At 47.5% G+C, this 25,564-nt stretch overlaps 1 protein-coding gene across 1 annotated transcript; it reads left to right on the top strand.

Annotated features, from left to right (window-relative positions):
• The first annotated feature begins 243 nt into the window (after positions 1-243).
• Positions 244-25,545, top strand: LOC130367275 (extracellular calcium-sensing receptor-like). The gene is made up of 5 exons (XM_056569680.1): positions 244-660; positions 3,070-3,891; positions 6,252-6,470; positions 24,397-24,520; positions 24,635-25,545. The coding sequence occupies exons 1-5, from the start codon at positions 244-246 to the stop codon at positions 25,543-25,545; spliced, it is 2,493 nt and encodes an 830-aa protein (XP_056425655.1).
• Positions 25,546-25,564: the final 19 nt, after the last annotated feature.

Raw genomic sequence — 25,564 nt, 5'->3', positions numbered from 1 at the left:
AAAATGGACAGAGGTGTCGGCAGAGAGCACTGTGGTCAGGCAGAAAGGAAATTAAAAAAGAAAAGAACTTCCTGTGGAGCCTACAGCAGTTGATAAGTACTGGAAGGAGTAAGATTATTTAATAGAAGTCATTTACAAATCTGTTTAACTTTCTGGCACCAGTTGATTTAAAAGACAATGTTTTACAGTGAAGAACCAATTTAAGTGGCACCTAATTCATAGGGTCACCTTGTCCAATGAGCGATGTACCTTATCAATCATAAGGAAGGAAGGGATATGGATGCAATGTATTTTAACAAGTCTTGTATGTTCTACAACATGGATACAAAACCACAAAAATACTTCAACCCTTTACATTTTGACTCCATTAGGCTTGAAGGGCAAAACTACCAGAGTATGCAGGCCTTCATATTCACAGTGGAGGAGATCAATAAAAATCCCGATTTTCTCCCCAACATCACTCTGGGATTCAAGATTTTTGACACTTGTACCGTCTTGAGAAGAGCAGCAGAAGGCACCTTGTGGATGTTATCTGGAGGGGAAGAGAGTGTTCCAAATTATCATTGTGGTGAAGGAACACTTGCTGGGATTGTTGGGGATTCTGGGTCTACACGGTCTATCCTCATGGCTCAAATTTTGGGTCTATACAGATATCCACAGGTAAGGTGATCCAAGACAAAAGGCTTGTCCAAGATAAAACTGAATCCTTGATGTCCCCACGTAGAAAAAGACTGATGACAATGTATTTTTTATAAAGTCAATGATGCAATGTAAAGAAAGATGCGGAGCACTCACCAGATATGCATATCAGAAGCTTCTTTATGGAAGCTGGTGTGGCGAGCCACGGTCAGGCCCATCGCTAAAGGACAGGCAAACCAAGCAATTACTTGGGGCCCCGAGCTGGCCCGGGGCCCCAAGCAGAGCCGGTGCTTGTTGTGCTTCCTATAAGGCTGCAGCCACCTGAGCGCTCTATAGAGAGCCTCAGGCGGCTACAGCACTCCTGGTCATCCCCTGAGTTCCTCCCCTTTCCTGTAGCATGGCCGAGCTCCTCTTCCTCCTGGCTGTCAGTCCGGCCGGGTACCGCGCAGTACAGGAACAGGAGATTCAGTTTCCTGTTCCCGGCCGGACTGACAGGAAGTGAACACTGAGTGCTCACTTCCTTTCAGTCCGGCCAGGAACAGGAACCTGAATCTCCTGTACAACGCGGTACCCAGCCGGACTGAGTGACAGCCAGGAGGTAGAGGAGCTCGGCCACGATATAGGGTCCAGGGAAGGAGCCGGAGGAGATAACTGAGAACATAGGTAGGGTAGGGAGGGGAAAAAGCATAGGGCCCCCAAATTCCTTCAAACGGCCCTGGCCACTGTGAATGGCGGGGCCACAGGGTGTAGCAGTGTGGATGGGGCAGATGGTATTAACACCAGGGGCAAGGTGTTATTAACTCCTAATGTTCGTGACGCCAGAGGGGTTTTTGGGTATCAGGAACCACCCAAACGATATCTCCACTGTCTCAATGGCTAGGCAGTGAAATGAGAGTCTACGACCAGATTATGGTTTAACGGAGGCTTTACTGAGGTCAGATAGTTGTTATAGTCTCTACAGCTCGGCCAGAATCCCAGAGAGGTGGCCAGGAGCACAGAAGGACCTCACAGCTTGCTGGGACAAGTTAGACTTGTGATAGACTTTAGATGCTTGACTTTAGGCTTGACTAGACTGTAGGCAGTGACAGCAGACATAGACTTGACTTACTGGAAGTGACTGTAGATTTGAAGCCTTCCAGGTAGCTGGACACTAACACTGAGACATTTGGTCTCCACTGTTCCTCAAAAGCAATGATGGTAGAAGAGCCAGAATTGTAATGGCCGCCCCCTTATAAAGAGGCGCTGAGCCAGAAGCCCATAGGTCAAGCTGCGGGTCATGTGTTAAGCTGGTGCTTTCTGGGTAACATAAACATAACATGTAACATCTCACAGGTCCTTTAGACAATTACATTAGTCCTCCAAAGGTCTTTTATACTGGCTATACATATAGTACAATAAATAACATTAAGGTAACAGCAGGGGAGACCTGGCAGGAGAGCGCCCAGGTCACTGAGGGACTCAACCTGACAGTGCTTAAAGGGGTACTCCGCCCCTAGACATCTTATCCCCTATCCAAAGAATAGGGGATAAGATGTCAGATCGCCGCGGTCCCGCTGCTGGGGAGCCCCGGGATCCCCGCTGCGGCACTGCGCTATCATTACAGCACAGAGCGAGTTCACTCTGCACGTAATGACACGCAATACAGGGGCCGGAGCATCGTTACGTCACGGCTCCGCCCCTCGTGATGTCACGGCCCGACCCTTTCAATACAAGTCTATGGGAGGGGGTGCGGCGGTCGTCACGCCCCCTGCCATAGACTTGCATTAAGAGGACAGGCCGTGATGTCACGAGGGGCGAGCCATGATGTCACGCAGCTCCGTCCCCTGTATCGCCCGTCATTACGCACAGAGCGAACTCGCTCTGTGCTGTAATGATAGCGCAGTGCCGCAGCGGGGATCCCGGGGTTCCCCAGCAGCGGCACCGCGGCGATCTGACATCTTATCTCCTATCCTTTGGATAGGGGATAAGATGTCTAGGGGAGGAGTACCCCTTTAAGTGTTGTGCAGGACCATGTCCTCTACTGGGACATTACACTGGCGATGGACCGTTGCGCACCTAAGCACTTCGTCAGGCCGCTGGCCTGACAAATCACTTCAGTGTGCAACGGTCTGTCGCCAGTTTCAATACCACCGCGTCTGATCCATCTGTTCCCCTGCATGTGTAATCCCGCCCGTTCCAAGGAACAATAAAGAAGCTTCTGATATGCATACCTGGTGAGTGCTCCGCATTTTTCTTTACATTGCATCATTGACTGTATCTTCACTGTCAGCGAGATAGCACCGAGGAAGAATCAGATACAGCTTCCAGGGGCCGTGTTGGTATGAAGTATCGTGTCTTCTCCAATGTATAGACGTATATCGAGTGGTGCTGAGATCATCTCTATTGAACTTGTATTTTTTATAAAATTGCTCTTATCTCATTTCTCTACAGATAAGTTATTTTTCAACCAGCCCAGCCCTCAACAATCGTAACTTGTTTCCCTCATTCTTCCGCACTATACCAAGTGATACGTTTCAATCGAAAGGTCTAGTCAAGCTGATCCTGTACTTTGGTTGGACATGGGTGGGGTTACTAGCCACTGATAATGACTATGGCCAACTTGGCCTTCAGGTAGTAAGGCAAGGAATAGTCCAAGCTGGAGCTTGTGTGGCCTTTATTGAGTATATTATGACTGGAAAACCCAACAGAGGTGCTCCACATATTGTGAAAGTTATCAAGGACTCATCGGCCAAGGTGGTGCTGGTCTTGTCCTCCGATTCTGATTTTATGCCTGTGGTGGAAGAGTTGGCCAGGCAAGATATTACTGGGAAAATCTGGATAGCCAGTGAATCCTGGTCAACCTCAACTCTTCTAACCAAAGAAAAGTTCCAACCAGTACTGATGGGCACTATAGGTTTTGCTATCCATGGTGGGCAGATGGTGGGATTTGTAGAACATCTAAACAACTTAAATCCCTTAAAGTCTTCTAGTGATAATTTTTTACTTGAGTTTTGGGAGGAGACATTTTATTGCAAATGGAACCACCTCCAAACTAGAGCTAATGGCACATATAACCAAACCATCCGGACGTGTATCGGGGATGAAAAATTTGAAAACGTCAGAGCCGACGTGGACCTCAGAATAACATTTAACGTCTACACCGCAGTTTACGCCTTAGGGTGGGCCATAAAAAACTTGCTTCAATGTGAACCAGGAGATGGCCCATTCCATAATGGCACCTGTGCCAACATTTTCTCCCTTCGTCCTTGGCAGGTAAAGAAGTTTTGTATTTACATTTGTTATTTCTATGAGCGCTTGCTGATGTATTGCCAATAGCCCATCTATGCTGGATCACAGATGGGAACTCCAAAGCTTTAAAGGGGTACTCCGGTGGAAAACAATTTTTTCAAATCAACTGGTGCCAGAAAGTTAAACAGCTTTGTAAATTACTTCTATTTAAAAATCTTAATCCTTCCAGTATTCATCAGCTGCTGTATGCTCCACAGGAAGTTGAGTAGTTCTTTTCTGTCTGACCACTTTTCTCACGGCTGACACCTCTGTCCATGTCAGTAACTGTCCAGAGCAGGAGAGGTTTGCTGTGGAGATTTGCTTGTACAGTTCCTGACATTGACAGAGGTGTCAGCAGAGAGCACTGTGGTCAGACTGGAAAGAATTACACAACTTCCTCTGGAGCATACAGCAGCTGATAAGTACTGTCAGGATTAAGATTTTTAACTAGAAGTAATTTACAAATCTGTTTAACTTTCTGGAACTTTCTAGTGGATTTAAAAGAAAATGTTTTCCACTGGAGCACCCCTTTAAGAGTTGCAAGGCTAGCAGTTTTGCCTGGGTTCTGGTGTTTGAGGAGGCCTGAAGGTCTTTCTGTTCAAAGAAAAGACACCTATAGTATATCATAGGCCAATAACTTCATGCTGTGCTTTTGGGGGTTCCCTAAGCTTTGGTGATGGCGTGGAATTAGTCTGTGGTGATTAGATGGCCTTTTATCTTGGAGGCTTGGGAACTTTCTCTCCTTTTGGAGCGGGCTTGCAGAAGATGGCATCTGAGAGAACCCATTTTAGCGGCACTTACAAAGTATAAAGTGTACATACAGCCCAGTAGAAATACGAAGCGGCACTGCTTCCTTCAACTACTGAACCACAGTTGGGGAGACACGGGCTAGTATAGCGGGCTCTCAGCATAGTGAGAATCTCCAGCTCGGAACAGTCCATGGACGGGACGACAGGACTGGGGTGGGGCGCTCAGAGGCGACTGCCAGTGGTTTCGCGCAGTATGATGCACTTCTTCCGGCCTCCAAGGCCGGAAGAAGCGCATCATACTGCGCGAAACCACCGATTTATAGGGCAATAACTTCACGCTGTGCTTTTGGTGTTTCCCTAAGCTTTGGTGATGGGGTGGCATTAGTCTGTGGTGATTATTTGGCCTTTTATTTTGGAGGTTTGGGAACTTTCTCTCTTTTTGGAGCGGGCTTCCAGAAGATAGCATCTGAGAGAACCCATTTTAGGGGCACTTACAAAGTATAAAGTGTAGAATATGTAGAAGAAACCAAACGGCACTCACCAGAGATGGAACAGCGACACTTTATTTCCTCATGCACGGAGCCGCAGACGGGTAGGAACCAGCGTTGGCTGAGGAAGTGCGTCACTGCGCACGAAACGTCCCACACGCCCCCTGCCGACCGCTGGTTCCTACCCGCCTGCGGCTCCGTGCATGAGAAAATAAAGTGTCGCTGTTCACTCTCTGGTGAGTGCCGTCTGGTTTCTTCTACATATTCTACATTGCTTTTGTGCTACTTTGGACTGAGCACCTCGGTATATCAGCGCCGTTGTCAATAGCAACACTGGTTGTCATCTAGTGCACCCATGCTTCTTTGAATCCGCAGTGCAGTGCCGGCTTTTCCATTTCTCCCTCACTTACCCATTTAAAGTATAAAGTGTACATACAGCCCAGTAGAAGTACAAAGCGGCACTGCTTCACGGTTGGGGAGACACGGGCCAGTATAGCGGGCTCTCAGCATAATGAGAATCTCCAGCTTGGAACAATCCATGGACGAGACGCTCAGAGGCGACTGCCGGCGGTTTTGCACAGTGGGATGCGCTTCTCCCGGTCTCCTAGGCCAGAAGAAGCACATCATACTGTGCGAAACCGCCGGTTTATAGGCCAATAACTTCACGCTGTGCTTTTGGGGTTTCCCTAAGCTTTGGTGACAGGGTGGCAGGGTTAGTCTGTGGTGATTATATGGGTTTTTATCTTGGAGGCTTGAGAACTTTCTCTCCTTTTGGAGCGGGCTTGTAGAAGATAGCATCTGAGAGAAATCACGACGTGGGGCGCTCAAAGGCGACTGCCGGCCGGAAGAAGCGCATCATACTGTGCGAAACTGCCAGCAGTCGCCTCTGAGCGCCCCACGCCGGTCCCGTCGTCCCGTCCATGGATTGTTCCGAGCTGGAGCCGTGAGACATCTTTGGTTGCGGTGAGTGCAGGAGTCTTTCTGTATTCTACATAGTTTATTGTCCAAAGTATAAAGTGTATGGAGGACTTTCCCATTTTCCAAAGTTCAAGACTTGACAAGTTCTTCATGGGTTGGACAATTATTTTCCCTTGTTTTATTTCTTCAGCTCCTTCATTATATTAAGACTGTACATTTCCAGACCGAAGACAGAACACACATATTCTTTGATGAGAAAGGAGATCCTCCGGCCCTCTACGACATTGTACACTGGCAACTAAGCTCCTCGGGTTCAATGGAGCAGATGATAGTGGGAAGTTATGACTCCAGTTCACCAGATGGAATCCGAATGAAAATGAACGATGCCGCAGTGATATGGAGATCCAAGGTAGGACATTACATTTACGGTGCTCAACTTGCAGGATAAATTATAAAATGCTTTATTGTTCGGGTCGTTACGAACACGGCAATACCTTATATGTGTATTTTTATATTTTTTTTTATGTTTTATGTATAAGGAGGAATATAAAGGGAAACTTTATTTTTTTATTTGTTGGGGGAGGTTTATACTTTATAAACAATTGGCATTTGGCGTAATACAAAGTCCAGGACTGTACAAGCAAAATCTATACATAATATTTTTTTTTTTTACCGATTGTAAGACATCTGTATGGCATATTCGGGGGTATAAACTTTGGTTTTCCGATGCCATCTATAGGTAAACTGTCAAGTTGTTGCAAAAGCATCTTGCTTTCATAAAGCAAGATGGAGCACTTTAAAGGAGAGGTCTCAAATACCAGTACAAAAATTGGGACAAGGCCCCAACCTGCCACAATGGGGTGAGCCAGAGGGTCCACCAAAGCTGTATGCACCTTTGGTAGATAATACCAATTAGGCTCTTTTACACTCAGATATGAGCTTTTGAACCCCACAACAGCAAAGTACATTAGCTTTATGTTTATCTATCTGAGAGATGTGCAGGGCTAGATTAAGGCTGCCTGGAAGACGGAGCATTTCATTACGATGGGCCCTGCCCCCCAACAGTTCCCCCAAATTAGGTGCAGTATAGCTCCCCACATTAGGTGCAGTATAGTTCCCCACATTAGGTGCAGTATAGTCCCCCACATTAGGTGCAGTATAGTTCCCCACATTAGGTGCAGTATAGTTCCCCCACATTACGTGCAGTATAGTTCCCCCACATTAGTTGCAGTATGTTCCCCCACATTAGGGGCAGTATAGCTCCCCACATTAGGTGCAGTATAAGCCCCCGCACATTAGGTGCAGTATAGTTCCCCCACATTAGGTGCAGTATAGTTCCCCCACATTAGGTGCAGTATAGTTCCCCCACATTAGGGGCAGTATAGTTCCCCCACATTAGGTGCAGTATAGTCCCCCACATTAGGTGCAGTATAGTTCCCCCACATTAGGTGCAGTATAGTTCCCCCACATTACGTGCAGTATAGTTCCCCACATTAGTTGCAGTATAGTTCCCCACATTAGGTGCAGTATGTTCCCCACATTATGTGCAGTATGTTCCCCCACATTAGGTGCAGTATAGTTCCCCACATTAGGTACAGTATAGTTCCCCACATTAGGTGCAGTATGTTCCCCCACAGACATACAGCCTTCAGCCATATACAGTGTATGGCTGGAGGCTGTATGCCTCTTTACTGCCCTGTGTTTTGACCACTGCTCCTTCCGGTGGTCGGAACACTGAAGATGACGTGCCACTGGTGAGTGGTGACTTACCATGCGTGCATCCTCCTCGATGCTCTGCTCCACTCTGCTCTTCTATGGGTGCACGCACAGGACGTCAGTGACGTCCCTGCGTGTGCTACTCCTCGGCATCCCCTGCGTTTTTAAAGTAAATGCAGAGAGGTAACCGGGGCATCTTTGTGTCCTGAAAAGATTTTTCAAGACACAGGGATGTCCCAAATGTGACAGGGGGCCCCCTGCGGGCCCGGGACCCGGAGCAGGTGCTCCATGAGCAGCAATGATGATCCGGCCCTGGAGATGTGTTACAAATTTTCCATGGGAACCCAGAAACTTCATGTTATACCTCTGAAACCCCGAAGACACAAACCAAAGGACTGCTAAAGTAAGTCTAGAGTGTATGAAACCTACCAAACATCTCTATATTTTAACCCCTTAAAGGGGTATTCCGCAACCTAGACATTTTATCCCCTATCCAAAGGATAGGGGATAAAATGTCAGATCGCTGCGGTCCCGCTACTGGGGACCCCCGGGATCATTACAGCACAGAGCGAGTTCGGGCGATACGGGCGATACGGGGGACGGAGCAGCGTGACGTCATGGCTCCGCCCCTCGTGACATCACGGCCCGTCCCCTTAATGCAAGTCTATGGGAGGGGGCGTGACGACCGCCACGCCCCCTCCCATAGACTTGTATTGAAAGGGGTGGGCCGTGACATCACGAGGGGCGGAGCCGTGACATCACGAGGGGCGGAGCCATGACGTAACGATGCTCCGGCCCCTGTACCGCCCATCATTACGTGCAGAGCGAACTCGCTCTGTGCTGTAATGATAGCGCGGTGCCGCAGCCGGGATCCCAGGGGTCCCCAGCAGCGGCACCGCGGCGATCTGACATCTTATCCCCTATCCTTTGGATAGGGGATAAAATGTCTAGGGGCGGAGTACCCCTTTAAGGGTTTTTCAGTTTTTGCATTTTTGTTTTTTCCTCCTTTTTGCACCGAAAAATCCATATTATGGCTTATTTGTTGCACCACCAATTCTACTTTGTAATGAAATCAGTCATTTTACCCAAAAATCTACAGCGAAACGGAAAAAAAAAAATCATTGTGAGACAAAATTGAAAAAAAAACACCATTTTGTAACTTTTGAGGGCTTCCGTTTCTATGTAGTACATTTTTCGGTAAAAATGACACCTTATCATTATTCTGTAGGTCCATACGATTAAAACGATACCCTACTTATATAGGTTTGATTTTGTCGTACTTCTGGAAAAAAATCATAACTTCATGCAGGAACATTTATACGTTTAAAATTGTCATCTTCTGACCCCTATAACTTTTTTATTTTTCCGTGTATGGGGCGGTATGAGGGCTCATTTTTTGCACCATTATCTGAAGTTTTTAGCGGTACTATTGAATTCATAGGACTTATTGATTGCTTTTTATTCATCTTTTCATGATATAAAAAGTGACCAAAAATACACTATTTTGGACTTTGGAATTTTTTTGCGCGTACGCCATTGACCGTGCGGTTTAATTCAATTGGACATTTCTGCACGTGGCGATACCACATATGTTTATTTTTATTTACACTTTTTTTTTTTATGGAAAAAGGGGGGGTGATTCAAACTTTTATTAGGGAAGGGGTTAAATGATCTTTATTCACTTATTTTTTTCACATTTTTTTGCAATGTTATAGCTCCCATAGGGACCTATAACACTGCACACACTGATCTTTTACATTGATCATTGTTATCCCATCGGGGGATATAACACTGTACACACTGATCTTTTACATTGATTATTGTTATCCCATAGGGGGCTATAACACTGCACACACTGATCTTTTACATTGATCAATGGTTTCCTATGAGAATCATTGATTCTGCCGCTTTACTGCTCATACCTGGATCTCAGGCACTGGGCAGTCATTCGGCAATCGGACACCAGGAGGCAAGGTAAGGGACCCTCCTGCTGTGTCACAGCTGTTCAGGATGCCGCGATTTTGCCGCGGACATCCCGAACAGCCCCCTGAGCTAGCGGGCAATGATTTTCTTTCACTTTAGATGCGGCATTCAATTTTGAATGCCGGGTCTAAAGGGTTAATCGTGCGCGGCACCGCGATCAGTGATTAGCCACGGGTCCCGGCCGTTGTTAGAGGTCGGGCCCGACCCACTATGACGGGAGCGGACTCATGACGTACCGGTACGTCATGGGTCCTATAGGGGTTAAAGGGTACCTTTCATCAAAAAAATTTTTTATCTATTATAGATTAATGTATGCAGAGTAAGTTTCCAATTGCATGTTATTAAAAAAAATATGCTTCTTTCTTTTTAATTTTCCCCTTTGAAAAAATGACCACTAGGGGGTCCTGGCCGCAAGCCCTTTTTATAGTTTTCAGACTCATGCTGGAGTCCTTAATCTCAGACTGCAGCCAGGACACAGACAAGCTCAGCACTGCTCCCTGCCTGTCAATCAGACAGGCAGGAGCCAGCACTGTGCTCATAGCACAGCAGGGCATACTCCTGACTCTGCCTTACTGCATGCCCTCATTCATTTTACTATCTGAGCTCGGAACTTTCTTCTCTCTGCACATGCAGTTGTAAACAGAGAGGAGAAGATTCAGAGCTGCCAGCTGAGCTTCTCTGTGTCCCGACTGCAGTCTGAGATTTAGGACTCCAGCATGAGTCTGAAATCTATTTTTTTTTTAAAGGGCTTGCAGAGAGGACTGGTAGGGAGACCTCTAGTGGTCATTTTTTTCAAAGTGGAAAATTTAATAGAAAGAAACATATTTTTTAATAACATGCAATTGGAAAGTTATTCTGCATACATTAATCTATAATTTATCAAAAGTTTTTTTTTATGAAAGGTACCCTTTAACATTCCAGTAGTTGCCTACTCTGCCTTCCCCCTGTACCCAAACCATTCCTAGGTTTAAAGGGAATACTAGGATTGTTTTTATGCTACAGGGGCTGTAAAGTTAGTGTAGTTCATAATATGGTGTCTGTACTTATGTGTGATGGGGTTCTCACAATTCTTCTGTGACTTTCGCCCCTTTATTTATTTTTAACAGCATACAAAATTACTCAGGTCTTGGGTTTTTCCAGGTTGCAGTGCGTCGAGACGTGACATCACTAGTCAGATGATGACAGGGAGCCTGTCTGCTTCAATCTGTGGAGCGACGGCTGGGTAGGAGAGATATCATTTAGCAACAGCTATAGGTTAGAAAACACTGGTCTTTTGAATGGAATGCAACACATTTGTGTTTTAATGGGTGGGGTGGCTGATGTGTGGGAGGGAAGAAAGTGACCTCAAACTTACAAACATGGAGCTATGGGATGTGTAGTTTGAGAACCAAATCCAACAGGGAATACCCAGTTCACAAAAAGCTAGCCACAGCGTTATGGTAATCTCACAACATAGCCATTTAGTCCCCAGACAAGCACAGATCCTTCCTAAGCATGTCCATTACTGTCTGACAGGTAAGTACCAAAATCACCTTATGGTGGATAACATCTTTAAGGTCAAAGTTTCCACCAAGCTTTGGCAACCAAAAACTTTACAGGTAATATGTTCGCGAACGGCGAACGCGAATTTCCGCAAATGTTCGCGAATGTGCGAACCCGGGCGAACCGCCATAGACTTCTGGGGCAAAATGGACAGAGTTAAACAGACTGTTATGTACAAGGAGCCCAGCAAGGGTGGGAAGGGGGTCCCTGATATCCCCACTCTGCTGCGGGCTTCTTTTGCATGTGTCAGTGTGCAGAGGACTTTGGTCGGAAATGCACACGTGTGAAGGAAACTGACTGCTATTATATTACAGTCAAAATTATAATTTTTTTAAATGCAAGCTATTGTGACACCAGATAGGAGTGGTGTGTTAAGTAGTTCTATTCTTTTCAGTTTAATCCCTGTTATGTGCCTTTTTTTTGGTTTGATTTTTGGAGCCACAATGCAGCACCAGAGGCCAGAAAAATTAGGCATGTACACATGCGTGAAAAATTTGGTATTGTTGCAGCCGCTGCTACAGAAAAATTTCTGTTTGTTTCCCAGGCAGAAAGTGCCCTAAAACATTGCGGCTTGAACCCTAGTTGGTGGCGGATAAGTCACGCAAGTCATGCGGCATTCAGAGGTAAAATACAGCAGCGTGTGGACCATTTTTAGACCAAGGCAGCTCATCTGATCAGGCCTTGTTTAGTCGAATGTATCGCCCAATGTCAGTCCCTTCGGGAATTGGTCCTACTACTTCAAATTTGGGGCACTGCGCGTGCAATCTAATGTGCCACCAGAGAGGAGTGGTGTGTTTAAGCCCTGTTATGTGCCTTTTTTTTTGTTTGGTTTTTGAAGCCACAGTTCAGCACCAGAGGCCAGAAAAATTAGGCATGTACACATACCTGAAAAACTGTGTATTGTTGCAGCCGCTGCTGTAACAGGGCCAGAAAAATGTCTGTTTGTTTCCCAGGCAGAAAGTGCCCTAAAACATTGCGGCTTGAACCCTAGTTGGTGGCGAATAAGTCACGCAAGTCATCCGGCATTCAGAGGTAAAATACAGCCCAAGGCAGCTCATCTGATCAGGCCTTGTTCAGTCAAATGTATCGCCCACTGTCAGTCCCTTCGGGATCCATCCCTCATTCATCTTAATAGAGGTGAGGTGATCTAGACTTTTTTGACCTAGGAGACTTCTCTTCTCAGTGACAATACCTCCTGCTGCTCTGAAGGTCCTTTCTGACAGGACACTTGAAGCGGGACAGGCCAGAAGTTCTAGCGCGAATTGGGATAGCTCAGGCCACAGGTCAAGCCGGCACACCCAGTAGTCAAGGGGTTCATCTCTCCTCAGAGTGTCGATATCTGCGGTTAAGGACAGGTAGTCTGCTACCTGTCGGTCAAGTCGTTCTCTGAGGGTGGACCCCGAAGGGCTGTGGCGATGCGTAGGACTTAAAAAGCTCCGCATGTCCTCCATCAACAGCATGTCTGTAAAGCATCTGTTACGCCGAGCGCTCCGGGTCCCCGCTCCTCCCCGGAGCGCTCGCAACATCCTCGCTACTGCAGCGCCCCGGTCAGATCTACTGACCGGGTGCGCTGCGATACCGCCCCCAGCCGGGATGCAATTCGCGATGCGGGTGGCGCCCGCTCGCGATGCGCACCCCGGCTCCCGTACCTGACTCGCTCTCCGTCGGTCCTGTCCCGGCGCGCGCAGCCCCGCTCCCTAGGGCGTGCGCGCGCCGGGTCTCTGCGATTTAAAGGGCCACTGCGCCACTGATTGGCGCAGTTGGTCTAATTAGTGTGTTCACCTATGCACTCCCTATGTATACCTCACTTCCCCTGCACTCCCTCGCCGGATCTTGTTGCCATTGTGCCAGTGAAAGCGTTTCCTTGTGTGTTCCTAGCCTGTGTTCCAGACCTCCTGCCGTTGCCCCTGACTACGATCCTTGCTGCCTGCCCCGACCTTCTGCTACGTCCGACCTTGCTCTTGTCTACTCCCTTGTACCGCGCCTATCTTCAGCAGTCAGAGAGGTTGAGCCGTTGCTAGTGGATACGACCTGGTTACTACCGCCGCTGCAAGACCATCCCGCTTTGCGGCGGGCTCTGGTGAATACCAGTAGTAACTTAGAACCGGTCCACTAGCACGGTCCACGCCTATCCCTCTCTGGCACAGAGGATCCACCTCCTGCCAGCCGAATCGTGACAGTAGATCCGGCCATGGATCCCGCTGAAGTTCCACTGCCAGTTGTCGCCGACCTCACCACGGTGGTCGCCCAGCAGTCGCAACAGATAGCGCAACAAGGCCACCAGCTGTCTCAACTGACCGTGATGCTACAGCAGCTACTACCACAGCTTCAGCAATCATCTCCTCCGCCAGCTCCTGCACCTCCTCCGCAGCGAGTGGCCGCTTCCGGCCTACGACTATCCTTGCCGGATAAATTTGATGGGGACTCTAAGTTTTGCCGTGGCTTTCTTTCGCAATGTTCCCTGCACTTGGAGATGATGTCGGACCAGTTCCCTACTGAAAGGTCTAAGGTGGCTTTCGTAGTCAGCCTTCTGTCTGGGAAAGCTCTGTCATGGGCCACACCGCTCTGGGACCGCAATGACCCCGTCACTGCCTCTGTACACTCCTTCTTCTCGGAAATTCGAAGTGTCTTTGAGGAACCTGCCCGAGCCTCTTCTGCTGAGACTGCCCTGCTGAACCTGGTCCAGGGTAATTCTTCCGTTGGCGAGTACGCCATCCAATTCCGTACTCTTGCTTCCGAATTATCCTGGAATAATGAGGCCCTCTGCGCGACCTTTAAAAAAGGCCTATCCAGCAACATTAAAGATGTTCTGGCCGCACGAGAAATTCCTGCTAACCTGCATGAACTCATTCATCTAGCCACTCGCATTGACATGCGTTTTTCCGAAAGGCGTCAGGAGCTCCGCCAGGATATGGACTTTGTTCGCACGAGGCGTTTTTTCTCCCCGGCTCCTCTCTCCTCTGGTCCTCTGCAATCCGTTCCTGTGCCTCCCGCCGTGGAGGCTATGCAAGTTGACCGGTCTCGCTTGACACCTCAAGAGAGGACACGACGCCGCATGGAGAATCTTTGCCTGTACTGTGCCGGTACCGAACACTTCCTGAAGGATTGTCCTATCCGTCCTCCCCGCCTGGAAAGACGTACGCTGACTCCACACAAAGGTGAGACAGCTCTTGATGTCAACTCTGCTTCTCCACGCCTTACTGTGCCTGTGCGGATATCTGCCTCTACCTTCTCCTTCTCTACTATGGCCTTCTTGGATTCCGGATCTGCAGGAAATTTTATTTTGGCCTCTCTCATCAACAGGTTCAATATCCCGGTGACCAGTCTCGCCAGACCCCTCTACATCAATTGTGTTAACAATGAAAGATTGGACTGTACCGTGCGTTACCGCACGGAGCCCCTCCTAATGTGCATCGGACCTCATCACGAAAAAATTGAGTTTTTGGTCCTCTCCAATTGCACTTCCGAAATTCTCCTTGGACTACCGTGGCTTCAACGCCATTCCCCAACCCTTGATTGGTCCACAGGAGAGATCAAGAGCTGGGGTACTTCTTGTTTCAAGGACTGTCTTAAACCGGTTCCCAGTACTCCCTGCCGTGACCCTGTGGGTCCCCCTGTAACCGGTCTCCCTAAGGCTTATATGGACTATGCTGACGTATTTTGCAAAAAACAAGCTGAGACTATACCTCCTCACAGGCCTTATGACTGTCCTATTGACCTCCTCCCGGGCACTACTCCACCCCGGGGCAGAATTTATCCTCTGTCCGCCCCAGAGACTCTTGCTATGTCTGAATACATCCAGGAAAATTTAAAAAAGGGGTTTATCCGCAAATCCTCCTCTCCTGCCGGAGCTGGATTTTTCTTTGTGTCCAAAAAAGATGGCTCCCTACGTCCTTCCATTGATTACCGCGGACTTAATAAAATCACGGTAAAGAACCGCTACCCCCTACCTCTTATCTCAGAACTCTTTGATCGCCTTCAAGGTGCCCACATCTTTACCAAACTGGACTTAAGAGGTGCTTATAATCTCATCCGCATCAGGGAGGGGGACGAATGGAAAACTGCATTTAACACCAGAGATGGACACTTTGAGTATCTAGTCATGCCCTTTGGCCTGTGCAACGCCCCTGCCGTCTTCCAAGACTTTGTTAATGAAATTTTTCGTGATCTCTTATATTCCTGTGTTGTTGTGTATCTGGACGATATTCTGATTTTTTCTGCCAACTTAGAAGAACATCGCCAGCATGTCCGCATGGTTCTTCAGAGACTTCGAGACAATCAACTTTATGCCAAAATGGAGAAATGTCTGTTTGAATGTCAATCTCTTCCTTTCCTAGGATACTTGGTCTCTGGCCAGGGACTACAAATGGACCCAGATAAACTCTCTGCCGTCTTAGATTGGCCACGCCCCTCCGGACTCCGTGCTATCCAACGTTTTTTGGGGTTCGCCAATTATTACAGACAATTTATTCCACATTTTTCCACTATTGTGGCTCCTATCGTGGCTTTAACCAAGAAGAATGCCAATCCTAAGTCCTGGTCTCCCCAAGCGGAAGACGCATTTAAACGGCTCAAGTCTGCCTTTTCTTCTGCTCCCGTGCTCTCCAGACCTGACCCATCTAAACCCTTCCTATTGGAGGTTGATGCCTCCTCAGTGGGAGCTGGAGCGGTCCTTCTACAAAAAAATTCTTCCGGGCATGCTGTTACTTGTGGGTTTTTTTCTAGGACCTTCTCTCCGGCGGAGAGGAACTACTCCATCGGGGATCGAGAACTACTGGCCATTAAATTGGCACTTGAGGAATGGAGACATCTGCTGGAGGGATCAAAATTTCCAGTTATCATTTACACCGATCACAAGAATCTCTCCTATCTCCAGTCTGCCCAACGGCTGAATCCTCGCCAGGCCAGGTGGTCGTTGTTCTTTGCCCGTTTTAACTTTGAAATTCATTTTCGCCCTGCCGACAAGAACATTAGGGCCGATGCTCTCTCTCGTTCCTCGGATGCCTCGGAAGTAGAGGTCTCTCCGCAACACATCATTCCTCCTGACTGTCTGATCTCCACTTCTCCAGTCTCCATCAGGCAAACTCCTCCAGGGAAGACCTTCGTTTCTCCACGCCAACGTCTCGGGATTCTCAAATGGGGTCACTCCTCCCACCTCGCAGGCCATGCGGGCATCAAAAAGTCCTTGCAACTCATCTCTCGTTTCTATTGGTGGCCGACTCTGGAGACGGATGTTGTTGATTTTGTGCGGGCCTGTACTGTCTGTGCCCGGGATAAGACTCCTCGCCAGAAGCCTGCTGGTCTCCTTCATCCTCTGCCTGTCCCCGAACAGCCTTGGTCTCTGATTGGTATGGACTTTATTACAGACTTACCCCCATCCCGTGGCAACACTGTTGTTTGGGTGGTCGTTGATCGATTTTCCAAGATGGCACATTTTATTCCTCTTCCTGGTCTTCCTTCAGCGCCTCAGTTGGCAAAACAATTTTTTGTACACATTTTTCGTCTTCACGGTTTGCCCACGCAGATCGTCTCGGATAGAGGCGTCCAATTCGTGTCAAAATTCTGGAGGGCTCTCTGTAAACAACTCAAGATTAAATTAAACTTCTCTTCTGCTTATCATCCTCAATCCAATGGGCAAGTAGAAAGAATTAACCAGGTCCTGGGTGACTATTTACGGCATTTTGTTTCCTCCCGCCAGGATGACTGGGCAGATCTTCTACCATGGGCCGAATTCTCGTACAACTTCAGAGTCTCTGAATCTTCTGCTAAATCCCCATTTTTCGTGGTGTACGGCCGTCACCCTCTTCCCCCCCTCCCTACTCCCTTGCCCTCTGGTTTGCCCGCTGTGGATGAAGTGACTCGTGATCTTTCCACCATATGGAAAGAGACCCAAAATTCTCTTTTACAGGCTTCATCTCGCATGAAAAAGTTTGCCGATAAGAAAAGAAGAGCTTCCCCCATTTTTGCTCCCGGAGACAAGGTATGGCTCTCCGCTAAATATGTCCGCTTCCGTGTCCCCAGTTACAAACTGGGACCACGCTATCTTGGTCCTTTCAAAATCTTGTGCCAAATTAATCCTGTCTCTTACAAACTTCTTCCCCCTTCTCTTCGTATTCCCAATGCCTTTCATGTCTCTCTCCTTAAACCACTCATCATCAACCGTTTCTCTCCCAAACTTGTTTCTCCCACTCCTGTTTCCGGTTCTTCTGACATCTTCTCCGTGAAGGAGATACTGGCCTCCAAGACGGTCAGAGGGAAAAAATTTTTTTTAGTTGATTGGGAGGGCTGTGGTCCTGAAGAGAGATCCTGGGAACCTGAGGACAACATCCTAGACAAAAGTCTGGTCCTCAGGTTCTCAGGCTCCAAGAAGAGGGGGAGACCCAAGGGGGGGGGTACTGTTACGCCGAGCGCTCCGGGTCCCCGCTCCTCCCCGGAGCGCTCGCAACATCCTCGCTACTGCAGCGCCCCGGTCAGATCTACTGACCGGGTGCGCTGCGATACCGCCCCCAGCCGGGATGCGATTCGCGATGCGGGTGGCGCCCGCTCGCGATGCGCACCCCGGCTCCCGTACCTGACTCGCTCTCCGTCGGTCCTGTCCCGGCGCGCGCGGCCCCGCTCCCTAGGGCGCGCGCGCGCCGGGTCTCTGCGATTTAAAGGGCCACTGCGCCACTGATTGGCGCAGTTGGTCTAATTAGTGTGTTCACCTGTGCACTCCCTATGTATACCTCACTTCCCCTGCACTCCCTCGCCAGATCTTGTTGCCATTGTGCCAGTGAAAGCGTTTCCTTGTGTGTTCCTAGCCTGTGTTCCAGACCTCCTGCCGTTGCCCCTGACTACGATCCTTGCTGCCTGCCCCGACCTCCTGCTACGTCCGACCTTGCTCTTGTCTACTCCCTTGTACCGCGCCTATCTTCAGCAGTCAGAGAGTTTGAGCCGTTGCTAGTGGATACGACCTGGTTACTACCGCCGCTGCAAGACCATCCCGCTTTGCGGCGGGCTCTGGTGAATACCAGTAGTAACTTAGAACCGGTCCACTAGCACGGTCCACGCCTATCCCTCTCTGGCACAGAGGATCCACCTCCTGCCAGCCGAATCGTGACAGCATCCTGTCCTTGCCGGCGTGTTCGTGGGAGGAGGAGGAGGATTACTTTCACCTCTTCCCCTGTTAGATCCCTGTTGTGCTGTGACATGACCCTTATACGCTGTGTACAGCATACTTCTTAATTTATTTTTGACCTGCTGCATCCTTTCCGCCTTGCAGTAATGCGGTAACATGTCAGGCACTTTATGTTTATACTGGGGGTCTAGTAGCGTGGACACCCAGTACAGGTCGTTCTCCTTCAGCCTTTTTATACGAGGGTCCCTCAACAGGCACGACAACATGAAAGACCCCCTTTGCACAAGGTTGGATGCCGAGCTACTCATATCCCGTTCCTTGTCCTCAGTGATGTCACGGAAGGTATAATCTTCTTCCACCCCAGCCACGTACAACACCACGGGAACCGGATAGGTGACAACGAGCACCCTGGGATGCCTGCTGTGGTTGGTCTTCTTCCTCCTCCTCAAAGCCACATTCCTCCTCTGACTCCTCTTCCTCACAATCCTCTTCCAGCGTTGCCGCAGGTCCAGCAAGCGATACTGATAAGGCTGTTTCTGGTGGTGATGGTGACCACAACTCTTCCTCTTCACGTTCATCTACTGCCTGATCCAGCACTCTTCGCAGGGCATGCTCCAGGAAGAAAACAAACGGTATGATGTCACTGCTGGTGCCTTCGGTGCGACTGACTAGGTTTGTCACCTCCTCAAAAGGACGCATGAGCCCACAGGCATTGCGCATGAGCGTCCAGTAACGTGGCAAAAAAAATCCCAGCTACGCAGAGGATGTCCTAGCACCCCGGTGGTACAAATATTCGTTAATGGCTTTTTCTTGTTGGAGCAGGCGGTCGAACATTAGGAGTGTTGATTTCCAACGTGTCGGGCTGTCGCAAATCAAGCGCCTCACTGGCATGTTGTTTCGCTGCTGGATATCTAAAAAGTGCGCCATGGCCATGTAGGAATGCCTGAAATGGCCACACACCTTCCTGGCCTGCTTCAGGCCATCCTGTAAGCCTGGGTACTTATGCACAAAGCATTGTACGATCAGATTACACACGTGCCACGGCACATGTGTCAACTTGCCCAAATTCAATGCCGCCAACAAATTTGTTCCGTTGTCAGAAACCACTTTGCCAATCTCCAGTTGGTGCGTAGTCAGCCACTGATCCACCTGTGCATTCAGGGTGGACAGGAGTGCTGGTGCAGTGTGACTCTCTGCTTTCAGGCAAGTCAACCCCAAGATGGCGTGACACTGCCGTATCCGGGATGTGGAATAGCACCTGGGGAGCTGGGGGGGGGTGCCGGTTATGTGGAGCAAGACGCAGTAGTAGAAGAGGACTCAGCCGAGGAGGTTATGGAGGAGGATGGAGTAGGAGGAGTAGAGGAGGTGGCAGCAGGCCTGCCTGCAAGTTGTGGCGGTGTCACCAACTCGTCTGCAGAGCCCTGCATTCCATGCTTGGCCACCGTCAGCAGGTTTACCCAATGCGCAGTGTAGGTGATATACCTGCCCTGACCATACTTTGCAGACCAGGTATCAGTGGTCAGAAGGACCCTTGCCCCAACACTGTGTGCCAGACATGCCATAATTTCCTTTTGCACAATGGAGTAAAGGTTGGGGATTGCCTTTTGTGCAAAGAAAATTCGGCCGGGTACCTTCCACTGAGGTGTCCCAATAGCTACAAATTTTTTGAACGCCTCAGACTCCACCAGCTTGTATGGTAAAAGCTGGCGGGCTAAGTGTTCAGACAAGCCAGCTGTCAGACAGCGGGCTAGGGGGTGACTTTGTGACATTGGCTTCTTACGCTCAAACATGTCCTTGACAGACACCTGACTATGGGCAGATGAGCAGGAACTGCTCTAGGCGAGAGACGGAGAGGCGGATGGTTGAGAGGGGGCAAGGAGGACAGCAGTGGTGACGTGGCTGAAGATGCTGGACCAGGAGGAGGATGGCGGCTTTGAGTTTGTGCGCTGCTTGTACTCATGTGTTGATCCCATAGGCGTTTGTGATGTGACATCATGTGCCTTCGCAAAGCAGTTGTGCCTAGGTGGGTGTTGGACTTCCCACGACTCTTTTGGCACAGGTTGCAAATGGCATCGCTGTTGTCAGAGGCAGACACACAAAAAAATGCCACACTGCTGAGCTCTGCGATGACGGCATTCTGGTGGTGGCAACAGCATGCGTTGATTGGTGTGCTGTCTGGCTGACCCCAGGTGCCGATGCATGCTGTCTGACTGTGCCATTAGCTTCTTGCGACGACCTCCCCCTGTTCCAACTTGTCTCCTCCTCCTCTCTGTCTCCCCATCTGAACTTTCCCCCTGTTCTTCTCTTCTAGCGGGCACCCACGTGGCATCCATGGACACATCGTCATCATCAACACCTTCACCGCTATCTGACACCTCAAGAAAGGAAGCAGCAGCGGGTACAACATCATCATCACACTGTACGTCCATGTGTGTAATGCTGCCTGACTGAGACATATCCCTGTCATCTACATCCTCTGGCAATAATGTTTGCGCATCACTCATGTCTTCAAACTGATGTGTAAATAACTCCTCTGACGGATCAAGTAAAGCTGCTGTGGTGCTAGTGTTGGTGGTGGCGGCAGGCGGGCGAGCGGTAACTTGAGAGGTGCCCGAAGCTAAGCTAGAGGAGAAGGATGGTGCGTCAAGGTTCCGAGCGGAAGCTAAAGAAGATTGGGTGTCCTGTGTTAGCCAGTCAACTATGTCCTCAGAACTTTGCGAGTTCAGGGTACGTGGCCTCTGAACACTGGCCATTATTCTAGGGCCAAAGGGAATCCCAGCACCATGACCACGACGGCCCCTGCGGGGTGGCCTTCCTCTGCCTGTAATTTTTTTTTCAATTAGTGGTACTATGCATGCAAGCTACTGTGACAACAGATATGAGTGGCACTGTGCACTGGCAGAAGTTGGCAGCTGTACAGAGTAGACGCTGTAGGCCCGACACACACGCTTGCAGACAACTTACTGCTATTCAATCTATTACAGTCAAAATTGTATATTTTTTTTGTTAAATTTACACTACTGTTACACCTATTATGACTTGCACTAGTGTGACACAGAGCCCTGCAGGCCCCAAAACTCCCAAGTATTTTGTAAACTGACTGATTTTATTTCACAGCCAAAAAAAAGATTTATTTTTTTCAAATTTACACTACTGTTACACCAAATATGACTTGCACTAGTGTGACACAGAGCCCTGCAGGCCCAAAAACTCCCAAATGTTTTGTAAACTGACTGATTTTATTTCACAGCCAAAAAAAAGATTTATTTTTTTCAAATTTACACTACTGTTACATCAAATATGACTTGCACTAGTGTGACACAGAGCCCTGCAGGTCCAAAAACTCCCAAGTGTGAAGTGAACTGACTGATTTTATTTCTCAGCCAAAAAGGTTGTTTTTTTGCCAAATTTACACTACTGTTACACCAAATATGACTTGCACTAGTGTGACACAGAGCCCTGTAGGCCCAAAAACTCCCAAGTGTGAAGTGAGCTGACTGATTTTATTTCACAGCCAAAAACGTTTTGTTTTTCTTCTTCAAATTTCCACTACTGTTACACCAAATATGACTTGCACTAGTGTGACAATGAGCCCTGCAGGCCCCAAAACTCCCAAGTGTTTTGTAAACTGACTGATTTTATTTCACAGCCAAAAAAGTTTTTGTTTTTTTTCAAATTTATACTACTGTTACACCAAATATGACTTGCACTAGTGTGACACAGAGCCCTGCAGGCCCAAAAACTAGCAAATGTTTTGTAAACTGACTGATTTTATTTCACAGCCAAAAAAGTTTTTTTTTTTTTCAAATTTCCACTACTGTTACACCAAATATGACTTGCACTAGTGTGACACAAAGCCCTGCAGGCCCAAAAACTCCCAAGTGTTTTGTAAACTGACTGATTTTATTTCACAGCCAAAAAAAGTTTTTTTTTTTCAAATTTACACGAGTTACACTAAATATGACTTGCACTAGTGTGACACAGAGCCCTGCAGGTCCAAAAACTCCCAAGTGTGAAGTGAACTGACTGATTTTATTTCACAGCCAAAAAAAGTTATTTTTTTTTTTCAAATTTACACCACTGTTACACCAAATATGACTTGCACTAGTGTGACACAAAGCCCTGCAGGCCCAAAAACTCCCAAATGTTTTGTAAACTGACTGATTTTATTTCACAGCCAAAAAAGTTAGTTTTCTTTCAAATTTACACTACTGTTACACCAAATCTGACTTGCACTAGTGTGACACAGAGCCCTACAGGCCCAAAAACTCCCAAGTGGGAAGTGAACTGACTGATTTTATTTCACAGCCAAAAAAGGTTTAATTTTTGTCAAATTTACACTACTGTTACACCAAATATGACTTGCACTAGTGTGACAAAGAGCCCTGCAGGCGCAAAAACTCCCAAATGTTTTGTAAACTGACTGATTTTATTTCACAGCCAAAAAAGGTTTTTTTTTGTTTTCAAATTTACACTACTGTTACACCAAATATGACTTGCACTAGTGTGACACAGAGCCCTGCAGGCCCCAAAACTCCCAAGTGTTTTGTAAACTGACTGATTTTATTTCACAGCAAAAAAGTTTTTGGGTTTTCAAATTTACACTACTGTTACCCCAAATATGACTTGCACTAGTGTGACACAGAGCCCTGCAGGCCCAAAAACTCCGAAGAGTGAAGTGAACTGACTGATTTTATTTCACAGCCAAAAAAGGCATTTTTTTTTTCAAATTTACACTACTGTTACACCAAATATTATTTGCACTAGTATGACACAGAGCCCTGCAGGCTCAAAAACTCCCAAGTGTGAAGTGAACTGACTGATTTTAATTCTCAGCCAAAAAAAAGTATTTTTTTCAAATTTACACTACTGTTACACCAAATATGACTTGCACTAGTGTGACATAGAGCCCTGCAGGCCCAAAAACTCCCAAGTGTTTTGTAAACTGACTGATTTTATTTCACAGCCAAAAAAGGGATTTTGTTTAAAATGTACACTACTATTACACCATATATGAGTAGCACTGGTGTAACACTGTGCCCTTGCAGCCCCTGAAACGCACTTGTGTGATGAAAACTGACTGTTATTATTTCACAGTCAAAAAAGTGTTTTTTGGGAGGAAAAAATGCAGACTGATGGTTGAGCCCTAAAAAGGGCTTTTTTGGGTGCTGTCCTTACAGCAGAGATCAGATGAGTCCTTCAGAACTTTTGTGGACACTGAATACTGGAGTTGCTTGAAAGAAAAAAAGTTTTCTACCCCTTTTAACCAGTGGTTCCCAACCAGGGTGCCTCCAGCTGTTGCAAAACACACGTGTGAAAGAAACTGACTGCTATATTACTGCTATATTGCAAGCTATTGTGACAGCAGATATGAGTGGTGCCACTGGGCAAGTGGGTACAATATACTTTGTGAGCGAACCTGCCACACACGCTGCCAGGCAGGCAAATGCTATTAGAGTACACAGGGGAAAACAAAAAAATGCAGACTGATGTTTGAGCCCTAAAAAGGGCTTTTTTGGGTGCTGTCCTTATAGAAGAGATTAGATTAGTGCTTCAGGAGTGTAGTGGACCCTGAATAAACCACCTAACTATCGCTTTCCCTATTAAATCAGGAGCAGGTTCACTATCCCTCCTCTCTCTAACCATTCAGCTTCAGAATGAAGCTAAAATGGAGTCCGTGCAGGAGGTGGGAGAGTCTGGAAGGGAGGGTCTGTTGCTGATTGGCTGGAATGTGTCTGCTGACTGTGACACACAGGGTAAAAGTTTACTGCAATGATGACGAATAGGGGGCGGATCGAACATCTCATATGTTCGCACGGCGCGGCGAACGCGCACAAGCTATGTTCGCAGGGAACCATTTGCCGGCGAACAATTCGCGACATCTCTAGTAATATGTCAAGCCCTGTTTTTAGGCTTCAATATTTGGTTATTTAGTTTATAATGTGTAAATGTCCATATGGCAAATTGTTTCATTTAGATTCCTCAATCAACATGTAGTCCGAGTTGTCCTTCAGGATTCCGAAAGGCCACCATTCCAGGAAAGCCTACGTGCTGCTATGAGTGTGTCCAGTGCCCACTGGGAGAGATTGCCAATGAGACAGGTAAGTTAACCACAATCAGAAGGTCTTATGTCATATATATATATATATATATATATATATATATATATATATATGGAATTCACAAAAGTCTGACTCTTCAATGTTCTTCTCTAGATGCAGTTGAATGCCAAAAATGTTCATGGGACACTTGGCCCAATATCCAACAGGACAGATGTTTACCAAGAAATATTGAATTTCTCTCCTATGATGAAGCAATGGGTATAAATTTGGCAACCCTATCTATTATTTCTTCTCTTGTCCCTGTTGGATTTTTAACAGTCTTTATTCGGTACAAGACCACACCAATAGTCCGCGCCAATAATTGGTCTCTCAGTTGTCTTCTCCTCATCTCCTTATTTTTATGCTTCCTCAGTTCATTAACTTTTATTGGATACCCCAAACATGAAAAGTGCTTATTGCGTCAGGTGGCATTTGGATTGGCTTTTACTCTTTGCATCTCTTGTGTCTTGGCCAAAACCATAACAGTTGTTATCGCTTTTAAAGCCACCAAGCCTGGGACTAGTTTAAGACGATGGACTGGGGTAAAGGTCTCCTACTTGGTCATTGTGATTTGTGTTCTCATTCAGATATCGGTCTGTGTTACTTGGCTTTCTTGCTCTCCTCCATTTCCAGAATATGACACCCAGGCGCAGTCCGGGGTCATCACACTTAATTGTAATGAGGGGTCTCCTTTTGCCTTCTGGGTTATGTTGGGGTATCTGGGTCTCCTGGCTGCTATCAGCTTTATTGTGGCCTTTTTGGCAAGGAGACTTCCCGATAGCTTTAATGAAGCCCAGTACATTACATTTAGTATGCTGGCCTTCCTTTGTGTCTGGATATCCTTTATCCCAGCAACTCTCAGTTCACGTGGAAAGTACACGGTGGCCATGGAGATCTTTGCTATCTTGTCATCCAGTTGGGCTGTTGTTGTTTGCATATTCTTACCAAAATGTTTTATCATATTGTTTCGACCTCACATGAATGTAAGGCAAAATCTAATAAGGAAAGAACAGGGCCATCAATAGGACATCCAAGCCCATCCAT

The sequence above is a fragment of the Hyla sarda genome, chromosome 4 (genome assembly GCF_029499605.1).
Source record: "Hyla sarda isolate aHylSar1 chromosome 4, aHylSar1.hap1, whole genome shotgun sequence".
NCBI classification, from domain to species: domain Eukaryota; kingdom Metazoa; phylum Chordata; class Amphibia; order Anura; family Hylidae; genus Hyla; species Hyla sarda.
This window is presented reverse-complemented; position numbering and strand designations above follow the sequence as displayed.

Coding starts and splice junctions, on each gene's coding strand:
- LOC130367275 (XM_056569680.1), top strand. CDS start 244: ATGTACCTTATCAATCATAAGGAAGGAAGGGATATGGATGCAATGTAT. Junction 661..3,069: donor GTCTATACAGATATCCACAG/GTAAGGTGATCC, acceptor ATTTCTCTACAG/ATAAGTTATTTTTCAACCAG. Junction 24,521..24,634: donor AGAGATTGCCAATGAGACAG/GTAAGTTAACCA, acceptor GTTCTTCTCTAG/ATGCAGTTGAATGCCAAAAA.